Source organism: Urocitellus parryii, chromosome 3, assembly GCF_045843805.1.
Source record: "Urocitellus parryii isolate mUroPar1 chromosome 3, mUroPar1.hap1, whole genome shotgun sequence".
Lineage (NCBI taxonomy): Eukaryota > Metazoa > Chordata > Mammalia > Rodentia > Sciuridae > Urocitellus > Urocitellus parryii.
In genome coordinates this window covers 80222961-80237137 of record NC_135533.1, presented here as the reverse complement: position 1 = coordinate 80237137, position 14177 = coordinate 80222961, and the positions used below count along the sequence as shown (strand labels likewise).

Below are 14177 nucleotides of genomic sequence, written 5' to 3'. Positions count from 1 at the left end.
GGAATTCAGACACTAGGAAGCATGGTAGAATATCAGAGATTTATTTCCCATGGAGCAATCTCCCCACATAAGCAATGCTTAAATACAGTATCTTATTCAGGCATTTCATCTTTTTCTGCAAGCCAACATTACACAAATGATTTCTCTTTTAAATTTCCTTTGGTCATCAGTTCTCAGACATTTACTAAGTGCCTTTTGGATCTGAGAGACACTGTCTGGAGTCAACAAAATAAGCAAGATGAATAAAGAGCCGGCACCAAGGCTTGGTAGGTGAAAACATTTCTCCATGAATGAATGAATTCCTTTTCATGATTTTGTGTGTGTGTGTGTGTGTTGTAAAGTATGATCCTCATTCTTTAAAACAGATTTCTTCATCTCCCTTCTATCTTCCTAATCTCTTCCTCTCCACTCTTTCTATTTTCCTTTCTCCTTCTCTTCCTTCACAAAAATGAGCATGAAGAATAAGGCACCAGCCACCCTCATGGTGTGGTAGGGGGGCTAACATGGAAACATGCCTCCATGCAATGGGAGCCCTGCTCATGGTAGGTAGGGGAGGCCATAGGAGTTTGGCTCATTGGTTGGTCACAGAGCTTGAGCAAATAAAATGCTGAAAGGACCCCCCCACAGTAAATCTGGGACATAATGTTATTGTATCAATATAGGAAAAAGAGTACAATATTCCACTGTCCCTGAATATGAATGAATCAGGGCTGGGATATAGCTCAATGGTAGAGAGCATGCCTGGCATATGAAAAGCCCTGAGTTCCATCCCCAGCATTGCCCCCCCGAAAAAAAAATCTCCTAGTGATATGAATAAGTCTTGCTGTCTGGCCTATATGTAATTTCCTTAAAGACACAAACAATTTAGCTTCTTTTAGAATAAGCATCCTCCCATTAGCAATAGACACATGGTTTTTATTTCAACCCTCTATGCCAGGTTTCTGTTTTCGCAACTAAAAGGCTCAGGGGGTCACTCCAGGAAAACTGGGCAAACTGGGCTGTGCAAAATAATCACACAAGAGACACAAATACCTTTTTGTTTGGGGTCGCTGGGATGGCTCCTCTGACCTTAAGGGTTTGCAGGGAGGGAGGGAGGGAGGGGGAGGGAGGGAGGGAGGGAGGGAGGGAGGGAGGGAGAGAGAGAGAGAGAGAGAGAGAGAGAGAGAGAGAGAGAGAGAGAGAGAGAGCACGTGCTGACCCCTTTTATTGGGGAGAAGCTATTAAAATGAGGCAAGGGGTCAGGTTTCAGGGGGCTGAGTCTATCTTCATGATGTCCACTGTCAGCAGGTTGACTGACACCTGGGTAGGCCACACCCAAGGGCACAGTAAGAGAAGGGGATACACACAAGGCACTTCCATGGAAGATTCTATCCTAAACAGGGCAAGGAGTTATATTACAAAGGAACAGGTGAGCATAGCTCCACCCATGGGGCTGTAGCAAGACACACCCATGCACGAGACACCGACCCTAGAACCCAAGAAGGGTGGGGAAAGCTCTGTCACATTTCTGTGACTGAGCGCCTCAGCACCTAGCTGGAGAGTGTGACTCAGTAATGTGTAAGGTTGGTCTCTCACATCTCTACTTAATTCAACTTAAAACAATAGGTAGCTTTGAATAACTTTGGCTTCTGAAGATAAAAGGAGTAGCAGAGGTGGGCACCTATGGAGCTTGTACCCAAAGTCAATAGCTTGGATTGCTTTAGTATCTACTCTATGCAAAAGAGAGTGCAGGAAATCACAGAACATACCATAGCCAGCACCTCTTTTTTTTTGTTTGTTTTTTTTGGTCATTTCAGTCTACTAGGGGAAATAAAGCCCATTCCAGTATAAAAGGAAGTGACTCACATTTAAGGAATATCATAAATATTGTAACTACTGTGATAAAGTTTTAGAAAAAAAATTAAGACATTTTCTTTTGTAGTATTGGTATGGAAATATTTTTCATTGAAATATTTTAAATTGTTACAATATAGGTATAACTGATATACTTAGAATATTATTAATATAGAAATAGTACTGTATACTGAATGTATGTATTTCTGAGGATGTGGTAAGGAGAATTGACTCTTCTTTTATAAATAGTTCCTTCCAAGGTTACCTTAAATATGTCAAGAAGTCATCAATAAATGTCATGCTTGGTTTACAGATTTATAAATCACACAAAAGCCAAGTAGCAAGTGACGATGGCATTTTGCAAACTATTAGAATCCCTTAGAGACCCAAGCCGAACTGACAAGCCAAAGACAGAAAGGAGACGGTTACCTACAGGCAAGTACAATTCTAGAAATTGTCCTACATGCTGAGAAGACGATGATTTGCCTCTTTGGGGGATATAACCAGGGAAAATTAATTTTAAATATTAACATTAATAAATAATTTTAGCTCCTATGGCCCTGCCCCCCATACACTTTCATACAATAAGATTGTCTTATTTTACTGCCACTGATCTAGAAGTAGAAGATAAGCAGCTCAGAAATGGCAACTTGATTCCATGAAGGTACACATTTCTTATGTTTTACGCAGCACGTTCTTTCAGAAGTCTTTCTTTTGTTCATTTTTTTGAGTACTGAGGATTGAACCCTGGGCCTCATAAATGCTGGGCAAGCACTCTACCACTGAGCTACATTCCCAGCCCTTCTCACTTTGACACAGGGTCCTGCTAAGCTGTCTAGACTGGTCTTGAGCTTGTGATCTCCCTACCTCTTCCTCCTGAACTGGTCTTGAACTTGTGATCCCCCTACCTCAGGCTCCTGAACAGCTGGGATTACAGGCATGTGCCACTGTGCCTGACTCTTCCAGGTGTCTTAGAACTATCTCTTCTAAAGAAATGTCATTTATATAATTTGGAGTAGTTTTCTTCACTTGGTTTAGTTATGCTCAGAGTGGGCACATTTTTGGGGTCTCAGTCTGCATGGTGCATTGGTACTCCAGGGAAAAGAGGGAGCACTGTGATGACTGAAAACTGACAAGGGGCTCCAGGGGGAATTGTGAAGTCACAGTAAAATACAAGCCTGTCACAGCTAAAGTGAATATACCATCTAAAAATCATAATTTTGCTTTGTTTGCATGTTTAAAATGTTTTGATAATTTGGATAAGTCAATCCATTTCGTTGTTTTTATTTTTATAATCTCTTCAGAGCAAAATTTTGTTTTCACGGAATCCCATATTTGGAATTTTAAGTAAATGAGAAAATACAAATCAATTAATATGAAACCTTCCAGAAACACTTATAGTAATAGAGGTTTTTACCAACAATTAAAGAGAATTTTAAAGCTAAATTTGGAAGCAAATTTCTAGCATAGACAATGTAAATAGACTGGTAGCATTCATCATTTCATACTGACAATACATGCCCCAAAGTAAGCAATAGAGCAGTAAAAAGACAGCGTGATATTCAATTGTTTCCATGTCCCAAGTGAATTTTCCTAATAATTTTGAAAAGCAAGAGAATAATTTATTAGAGACTGTTAATGCAGAGAGAACCACTGTTAATTTGAAATGGTCACAAGGGTGACCTGAGCAAATACCAAAGAACTCAAGCTTAGAGAAGGTGAGACTAGAAAAAAAGAAGGAATAGAAAACTGACAGTTTTGAAACTTACAATGTACCAAGAACTGGGCAAAATCTGCAGAATGCCCATTTATGGTGTGGTAGCAACCTTAAACTTAAAGGGAAAAAAAAAAGCAATCTCTTTTTAGAAATCTTCAATATAAAAACAATGTTAACCTACATGTACAGGAAATGCATTAGTCACAATAGTATTTTTCTATGAAAATGATTAATTATGGGATGCCTTTAGTAATGAGCTTTCCTAAAACACTGGATTTTATTTAAATTGCAAACATTCCACCGGTGTGTACTTATATTATGAAAACAGCTAGTGTGAACACTGAGGCATAATCACTGATGTGGAACAGTAATATACAGAGTGAATTAGGTTATTTTTAAATGTACACCAGAAACAGCTGGATAAGTACCCTAAGAACCCATTTAATCAATTGAGATGACACTATTATACAGAAAACAGGGATTTGAAAGTCATGAAGTCTAATTTCTCGTTCTCTATGACTGGAGTCAAGTTAATTAAACTTCCCGTGTCTCAGTTTTCTCATTTATAAAAGGAGTATCTTAAATGAGATGATTTCAAATATTACAAATCTGTGATTTCACTTTGCTTGTAGGCTTGAGTTTTCAAACTTAGGGTAAATTATTTATTTATACATCGATTTATTTATTTATACATCTATTGATTGATTGATTGATTGATTGATTGTACCAGGGATTGAACCAAGCAGGGGTTAACCACTGAAGCACATCCCCAGCCCTTCTTTTATTTTTTGAGACAAGAGTCTCACTAAGTTACTTGGGGCCTCACTAAGTTGCTGAGGCTGTCTTTGAACTTGAGATCATTTTGCCTCAGCCTGCCAATCTACCGAGATTACAAGCATGTGCCACTGTGCCTAGCTTGTTTTTAATTGGAGCTTTGAGGATATACATAGAGGTGGAATTCACTGTGGTATGTTTATACATGCACATAGCATAATTTTGTCATAGGAATTCATTTCCTTCCCTTTCTCATCCCTCTTGCCTCCCCTCAGTCGTCTTCTATTCCTCTAACCTTATGATATCTGATCCCTGCCCCTTTCCCCCCTTACTTTGCTTTAGCTTCTGTATATAAGAGAAAACACTCGATAAGAGTAAATTATTTTTATGTCTGTGTACGAAATGCTAAAATTGTAATCTGAAAGCAGTCTTGAACAATCCTCAAGGGAGGGAGAAAGGCAAGACGGCTGAACAGAGGCACCCAACACTCACTTGCTCTTACACAAAGAATCAAGGCAACAGATGTACAACTGCATAGTGAGGCGAGTGACGATGACAGAAGACTGAGATTTAAAGGAAGAGAAATGTAAACCTTGTAGAATTGAGAGACCTGGGACAGCAGCATAATAAGAGAAAAAATATTCCAGAAACTGCTGTCCTACCTCCATCGCTAGGGAGGGGGGTGTTCCTCTGCTATCAGGCAGAGGCTGGCAATCCTCACAGTTGGAAAGTTTTAGGGCCCTTGTTAGTTTATAGCCTAAATAGATACGAAGACAGAAATCTTCACAGTAGTCTGGCTTTGGGGGAAAAAGAATTTACTTCATTTCCTAGTGACCCTTCTGGGTGATGTAGCCAGGAGCTATCTTTGAGTTTGGACAGCTTTAAGGGTCAGAAACCCTTGCATATTCCCATCGTGGGGGCATTCTACTGTGATGCCTCAGGGGTGATTGTCTCACAATCCAGTTTTGGCTTGGTATAATAACTGTGATGCAAACCTGCTGAGTGTGGGGAACAGGTGTTGTGATGTGGAAGAGAGTGGAGGGTGCCATTCCCAGGAACCAGGGGATCTGGGAGCCTGCCCTCTGAAACCTGGGGCATGGCCAGTCACGTGTGGTTTTGCATGGGTACCAGGACTAAGCACGGTTGCCCACATGGTTCCTGCCACTCCTCTCCCAGGGCTGTGTGTGGGTGTTTGTCACTAACAAGGCAGAGAAAGAACTGGGTCCCGCTGCTCCTCCTCCCGCAGAGGACTGTGGGGACAGTTTTGAGCACTAAGACACAACATTAGCTGTAGCCTTGTCCCCATAAGACACATTAACCTAAGGTCAGAGAAACTTTGCATAGGAGGGGCCCAGTTCTAGTCTCCCGTGCGCCTACAGGATCTCGGCTGACAGGAATCATGCTGGGATCCCGCTGTGATTCAGTGAAGCTCAATCCTGGTGGGTGCTACAATGAAAAGAATAGGGTAGGCAGAGAAAAGCCCATGGGCTATGTCCTGTCCCCAGGTGAGCGTAGCTATGGGTGGGGGGCTGAGGTCCTGCTCCTGGACAGTCACACCCATAGTGGCAACAGGTATGAATGACCTAACTTTTCCTACCTCTCACCTACATGTGTCCCCTGCATTGGCCCCCACACTTGCCTGATCACACACTGTTGACAAGACTGTGTGAGTGCCATAAAGTGGTGCTGTGAATCCTTCTCCAACTCTCTCTGAAAAGCACCTGGACCCACACAAATGTCTAATCAGACAGAAAGTGCTTAGGTACCTCACCAACACTGCAAAAGCCAATACCAGAGAGTCATTCAATTATTAGAGCTGGTATCAGCTGTATGTAACGAAATCCCCATCAATTTTTAGGGGCTACTCTCCCTGGAGAAGTGGCCACACAATATTCAACTTGTACATTTTGCTGTCAATACCACATTTGTTTGAACTGCTATAGTGTCCTCACTCCTGTATGACCCAGAGAGATAATGGGTCTCTCTAACATGGTGTGCACTATGCCTAAACTTGCTAATTGTAGCCAAAGAAGCTACTGAGAGATTACATAGTGGTCCTCCTGGAAATAAATTCTATTGCAAAATAAACCTATACCTCAGGACACATTTGTAGGATTCAATAAAACCAGTACTAAGAGAGAAGATTGGGGAAATGAGTGACTATCTCAAAAAAAAAATAGAGTGATCAAATAAACAACCTAATGGTATCATATCTCAATGTCTTAAAAAGAACAAACCAAACCCCGAATTAATAGAAGGAAAGAAATGATAAAGATCAGAAGAGAAATAGAAGAGTATCAAAGAACAATTATAAAGGATGAATGAAACAGTTGGTTCTTTGAAAAGACTGAGAAACCTTTAGCTAGAGAGGGGGTGGATATGGAGAGAGAGGGAATGAACTGGAGAGAGAAAGAGAATGAACTGCACGTGGCTACATGCAGAAGATTGAAACTGAACTCATTTTCTGACACTGCAAAAATCAACTTGAAATGGATCAAAGACCTTAATGTAACACCTGAAACTCTGAAACCACCACAGAAAATTTAAGGGGAAATAGTTCAAGATAGTGGTACAAGCAATGATTTTCTGGATAGGACTCAAAGTTCAGGAGAAAAAAGTAAAAATTGACAAAATGGATAAGATCAAACTAAAAAGATTCTGCAGAGCCAGGGAAACAATCAACAGAGCTGAAGATATCAACTACAGAATTGGAGAAAACATTTGTTGGCTAATCATTTGACAGAGGGTTATATACCCAGAATTTTTAAAGGAATAAATAACAAACAAACAAAAAACCATAACAAGCAATCCATTTTAAAAATGGACAAAAGATCTGAATAGATGCTTCTTAAAAGATATACAAACGGCCAAGAAATATTTTTTAAAATGCTCAGTATCATTATCCAGAGAAATGCAAATCAAAACTATTGAGATCCCATCTCACCCCAGTTAGAATAGCTACTATAAACGACACCAACAATGACAAATATTGGAGAGGATGTGGAGTAAAAGAACCCTTATATCCTGGTGGTGGAATGTAAATTAATATGGACACTATGGAAAATAGTATGGGGGTTCCTCAAAAAACTAGAAATGTAACTACTGTAAGATCTTTCAGTTATCCCACTCTTAGGTATATGTTAGAAGGAAATGAAGTCAACATACAAGACAGACACCTGCATACCCATGCTTATTGCAGCACTATTCACAATAGCCAAGATATGGAGTCAGTTATATGCTCATCAGTACATGAAAGGATGAAGAAAATATGATATATATATATATATATATATATATAGATACATATATATATACATACATACATAAAATGGAGTACTATTCAGCTATAAAGAATAATGAAATCCTGTCATTTGCAGGCAAATGGATGAAACTCGAGAGCAACATGTTAAGCAAAATAAGCCAAACACAGACAGATATCTCATGGCCTCCGTCGTGTAGAAACTAAACAACAAAAGCTCTCCCAAAACAAGAGATGAAAGTAGAAAAGAGATTACTATTGCATAGGGACTGGAAAGGGTGCTGAGGCAAAGAAGGAGCGGGTTAGAAGGGTGATGTATGCATGTACATAGGAAAATATCACAACGAATCCCATTAATCAGTTCAGTATAATAGTTATAATAAAAGCAAATCCTTAACAAATAACCCATATCAGTAAGAAATTAAAATTTTGTGCCATTCAGTAATATAATCCAAATTCGATTTCTATCATTCTTGTTAAATGTACTTTTCTAACCATAACTCTGTATAATTACTTTTCTCCTATCTGTGAAAATCACTGTTAAAAACAGAAGCTGTGCAACATACCAGGCACATCTTCACAGGAGAACTCTGTCAGTTACCATAAGAGGGGTAACAAAAGTTCCTAGCATATATATTTTTTTCTTACTACTTGAATTTCCATATGATGCTTCCGCAGGGTGACAAGACAAAGAGCTCAACTCACCTTCTGTTGAAGAAATGGAACCCACTTGCAGTGCACCAGTTCCTGACGATACTGTTTGGTGAAGGGCCCAACGTAAGACACAAATGCTGCTGTAAGGAGGACGTCTCCACACAGCGTCTTCTCTTGAGCTTCAAAGGACTTAATATTCTGACCCCAGCGAATCTTCTCTGACTGAACAATAAAAATCATTCACATGTAATTGCAGTGAGAGCATCAACTCAACAAATACTTAATGCAGTTATCTTATAGCACAGTTTAAGACTACCGCACTCTATACCATCTCCGGAAGGAGCAGAACGTAAACAGTTAGCATGATTGCAGAAGCTGTCATGTGCTTTAAGCCCATCATTATCAAATAGTTCTATTCTCTTCAGTTGACTTTAGTACCATGTGACATTAGTTGTTTTATAGCTCCTTTAGCAAGAGTTGGATGCCCTGCTCTTTAATCATGATTGGGGTTCTTCTTGACAGGAAGACAGTTACTTCTCTCTTTGAGCATAGAGGGCCAAAGGCAATGGCTAAGAATGAGTGATGTTAGGATTGTGGATGTCGGTGTAGCTGTTCTCCATTCTTTGCACTTTTCAGCAATAACACTACACGGAACTAGATGTATCCTTTCCCCATTAACAAACAAGCTCAGTGGACTGATTACAGACAAAGAAAATGACAAATATCATTCATGTTAACTAATTAAAACATGAAGCTTAAATAGCCATCTATCTCAAATTCTATTAAAGAATTATGCCAGTAGTTACTAAAGGTTATTTTTCTAATATAATCATTAAATCAGTGGAGGAAACTATGACCTATGTAAAAAGACGGAAATCAGGACTTCACTAACCTTGAAGACAGTACCCTCAAAGAATTCTGAAGTCCTTATATCTAGAGGGTTGGTCATTTAAGATCTGATTTACAGGTTAAGTATGTGGAGCCCTTAATATTGGATTTGAATAAAACTGAAATAAATGTGTATGGATCGCCTGAACTGCAGGATAGTTCACTAATTCACTTTATATCAAGGCGTGCTAAAAATTAGTATAATATTCTAGCAACACGGAAATTAATGGAATCTGAAAAAAAATCAGCAATTTGCCAGTATAAGCAAAACAGGAACTTGAAGGATTGTGCTTTTCTCGTGAAAGAGGAAAGTCCACAGAACCCCAAAATGATGTACGTCAGAACAGATTGAAATGGCAGTTTCCTGAAAGACATCCTGATACCTAGGATGCTGCGGTCATGAGATCAGAATGTGAAATGGGTATCGAAGCTGTTTTAAGGTGTCACCTTGCTTTCCTTGATAGAGATCACCCCAAGTTTGCTGTATAATTAAATGCTGAGGAACTCCAGCTTTCTGGTCCTCTTTCTAGAATTTATCACTTTTTCCACCACAGACAACATGCCCATTAATTTTCCAGAGAAATCTCTCATTTGCCTACCCTCCATCTTTGTTGTCTTTGGTTTGTAAATGATAAACAATAAAGTGCACCCACCTCATTCTCCACAACAGCTTTGAAATTTGAAGATTTACTAAACATAGACTTATTGGCTATTGAAATCGTCGATAATTTCACTATACCACCCACACAACATAAATCATTACTGACACTGGCTAACAAGGGTTTAAGAGTTGGAACATGTCCTGTAATAAATTTCTAGACAGTTAAAAATCACTGTAATTTTATTCTAATGCATTATAGATTGCCCGTAATGTCGTCCTGGCCGGGGTGACCCATTTCTAATTTTGAACAGCTGTTCAGCTCAGGAGTTAGTTAATGATTAAATATAAATTGCCTGATTTATTAGTCTGAATGGTTGAGCTTCCAGGTCAATGCTATATAGACAAAATCATCAGTCTTGATGTTTTTCAGAAGTTAACTGTCTCCTGTTCTAGTCAGAAAGAATTTATCCTCAAAGGAAAAGATCTGACATCTTCAATTAATCCTTCAAAAATATATTTTTTTCCTAGTTAACAACACACAAGCTTTTTCCCCCATCATTGTCTAAATCATCACAAGAAAGCAAAGCCTTTGGAAATATGGCCATGTGGGAGAGACAAAGGGGAAAGCCTGCTTTTGCCTTGATAAAATGCAGGTACTCCATAACCACTTCAGAAACAGTCTACGTACTTCTTTTTCTCAGGTACCTCACAGATGGTAAATACTTTCAAGGGTTTAAATCTTACCAAATTAAATGAGAGTAGTAATTCCTATTAGGAGGAGTAAAATTTCTCAACTGACTTAAAGAATGTGTCTTCAAAGGGCTCCATTATTAAAAACAAAAAACAAAACAAAAAAAAACACAAGAGATTTCCAAAATGCATCCACTCATTCTTTCAGCAAATAACTCTTGATGCCTGTGACATGCTGGGGACTAATCTCTGTGCCTGGGATCAAGTGACTCACAAAACATATGATGCTCTTGTTCTTGAGTGCTTACATATTAATGGGGGAAGAGGGTTAATAAGTGTGTGTGTATATGTACATCTGTAATTGTCATACGATGATCCATGGTACAGAGATGTAATGCTGAGTAAGTGTAAGAGGGCAGCAGAGCAGAGTGTGTGTGTGTGCGCGCACAGAGGTTGCAGGGTGGGTGCTCTGTTTAGGGAGGTCTGAGGAGACCACGTGATAAGTGTAACTTTTGGCAGAGACTGAAGAAGTGGGGAGTCAGCGACGTGACATCTGGGAAAGGGGAAGCTGTGTGGAGGAAAAAGCCAAAGGCCACAGACAGGGCAGCAACTGTGTGAGGAGGAGTGAGAAGACCAGAGGAGCAGCAGCAAGAGGGAAAGGAGCAGAGCGGATGACAGAGGCCCCCAGCAGCCAGATCACATATGGCCTCCCAGGGTGTTTAAAGCCTGTGGATTGTTCTGAGTGAAGTGGTTAGTTATTGGGGAGTTCTGAGCAACATGGTGACATGAATGGACCTTTCAAGGTATTGCTCAGCTGCAATGAGAGGAATGCACATTAGGGGGTAATGGTGGAGGCCACAGAGGTACTAGGGGGTGGGATGCTGGTGGTGTGGACCAGCACTGGGTATGGAGGGAGTGAGAGGTGGCAAGATTCTGAATGGACTTCCAAGGCAGGGCCAGTAAGATATGCCAATGAATTCCCTGTGGCTTGTCATAAAGGGCAAAAAGCTAAGGGCAATTCAAAAGCTTTTGGCTAGAAAACTTGGAATAAAAGACCTGTAGTTATTGAGATGGAATAAATAATACATTTTACAGAATTAACTAGGTTTTATATACCAAGAACTACCAGTTTCAGAACGTTGGGGAGAGAAGGTTAAATTTGTGGCAAATTTAAATTAGATTTTTAAAATCCTAAATATATGAGAAAGTAGGCTATCACCAGCTCAACTATCCCAACACACATTTTTCTCTCCTCGCTTGCTAAGAGAACCATCGTTCTGAATTGGGTGGTAATGAATCCAGCCTCAAGAGAAGGACTGTGATTGACTGAAGCAATCATTACCCAACATTCCCAGGCCTTTCTGCAGTTAGGAACTGTGCATCTGGTTCTGGCTAAAGAAACCTCAGTGGGAGTCTGTTAGCGAGGTCTCTATGAAAACTTCAGGGTTTTCTTCTTTTTAAATTTTAATCAAAAGAGGAAAACCCAGCTGATGGAGACTTCCCTCCTCCTCCTCCTGAGAAATCTGAAGGTGTAGCAGGCATCTTGGGACCATGAGGCAAAATGCATGAGGTAAATGTCCACATGCTAAGCAGGTACAGCAGGAGAGGTTGGTATTTGACCATTAATCACCTAAATCAACAATGATATGATGGTCTACCCCTAGCATTTTGGGCAATAAACTTCTATTTGCTTAAGCCACTGTAAATCAAGTTTTCTATCATCACTATGGAAACACATTTCTAAGAGTGCAGTTATATACTTATCAGCTAAATGTAGTTCTAATAATATAGTTATAAACTTATTTGTTAGATACTTCATGATATACTTTTTCAGTTGTACACTTTTTATATGCTAATAGTGCAGTTATATACTTTATGCTTTAAAATAATACATTTACTGAGATATGATTCTTACACCAGGCAAATCACCCTTTAAAATATGCAACTAAGTAGTTTTTAGTATATTTAGAGATTTGGGCAATCATCTCCATGATCTAATTTTAAAGTATTTTCCTCACCGCAAAGAAAAATTGTTTGTCTATGAGCAGTCACTCCCTGAACTCCACCTGTTTCTCAAGCCCCTCTAACCACTAGTGTAGTTTATACATCTATAGATTTGCCTATTTGGAGCATTTTGTACACGTGAAATCATGCAATATGTAGCCTTTTGAGTCTTACTTCTTTCACTTAGTATGTTGTTTCCAAGGGTCATCAATGTTGTAGCATGTATCAATACTCATTTCTTTTTATACCTGTATAATATCTACTGTATGAATAAACCATATTTTATTTATCCACTCATCAGATGATATTTGGATTGTTTCTACTTTGGGGTCTTGCAAATAATGCTGCAATGAGCAATGACAGTAGAGTTTTGGTGTGGGCATTTGCTTTCATTTCTTTTGGATATGAATCTTTTGGATACGTATAGCATTACTGAATCAAATAGTTACCTCATATTTAATATTTTGAGGAACTACCAAGCTTTTCCAGAGGCTGAGCCATCTTACATTCCAACTAGCAATGTATGTAGTTTTACTTTCTCTATCTCCCCAACAATACTTGATACTGCCGAAGATTTTTTTTATTATCATCACAGAAGATATGAATGTGGTCACCTTGTAATTCTGCAGTAGGAAATGCAAATGAAGCTGAACATTTTTTCATATTCTTACAGGCCACCTGTATGTAATCTGATGAGAAATGTCTACTCAATCCTTTGACCATCTCTTTTTTGGGTTATTTATCTTTCTGACAGAAAACACTTGAATAGGCATTATCTCTTTCAAGATTCATCGTAACTTTGTGATAGGTATTATCCACATTCCCATTTTATGGAAAAGAAAACAAAGTTGAAGAGGCTCAGAGACTTGACCGAATTGTTTAACACCACATGATAAAGCAAGTGAAATCTTAATTTTTGTGACTTATTTATGTCAAAGACCATATGTTCATACAGGAAAAAAATTGAGAATTACTTAAAATCTTTGTCTTATGGAATTACTCTTAATATTAGCACGTCAGTCACTTATAAAAAGATGCAGTAACAAAAACATAAATCAATCAGATTTGGCTTAAAAGTCATGGTCTGCTGGTAGAATTTAATGCAAATGTATATTAAAAGGATCAACAGTTCTGTATCACAGTTACCTATTAGTTGTCCTGAGTTTTATGACATGTTATGACAGGCTTTTTTTGTTTTTGTTTTTAAAGGACTTCATAATGTCCTTAAAAAGAAAGGAGAGGAAAAAAAAATAAGTAGATACCTACCTATATAGCTGGTGTACTTTACTGTTTTACAAGGGATACAAAACAACTACATTCTGACAAAAGCATATCTTCTTCCTGCTTTTGTTGAAAACTATGCTGAAGTCACTGAATTTACTGACTATGTTAAAAAAACAACAACATTGTAACTGATGTTTTATTTTCTATAAAACAAAGGATTGGTCACTTCCTTCTGGCCATTTTGACCCACTGTGTGAGTGGTGACTACCTATTCCCATTTATTGTTGATTCACTCTCCTCTTAGTCATAACTGAAGGTGAGTAAATAATACAACCCAAAGAAGCTGAACTGAATGTTTAGTGAAAAGTTTAGAAGAACAAGTTATCTTGCCTCAAGTTCCTTGACAAGTCTGTTGGCTAGTTCAATGGTTTTGTTGGTTTGGTTCACCTCTTCTTGACATCGGACTTTCTCTGCTATTGCTTTTTCAAATGAAGCCGTGAGTTTGCTCAGATTTTGATCCAGATCCTGAATAA

General features: G+C 38.8%; 1 protein-coding gene across 2 annotated transcripts in view; it reads right to left on the bottom strand.

The window, feature by feature from the left end:
* The window catches only part of Dnah11 (dynein axonemal heavy chain 11), a 305466-nt gene that overhangs the window by 69524 nt on the left and 221765 nt on the right, over positions 1-14177 (bottom strand). For both annotated transcript variants that reach the window (XM_026408127.2, XM_026408145.2), the window contains exons 62-63: positions 14035-14169; positions 8289-8459 (exon numbers count right to left, since the gene is read on the bottom strand). In XM_026408127.2, coding sequence (XP_026263912.2) covers positions 8289-8459; positions 14035-14169 — 306 coding nt within the window. The remainder of the gene's footprint in view (positions 1-8288; positions 8460-14034; positions 14170-14177) is intronic.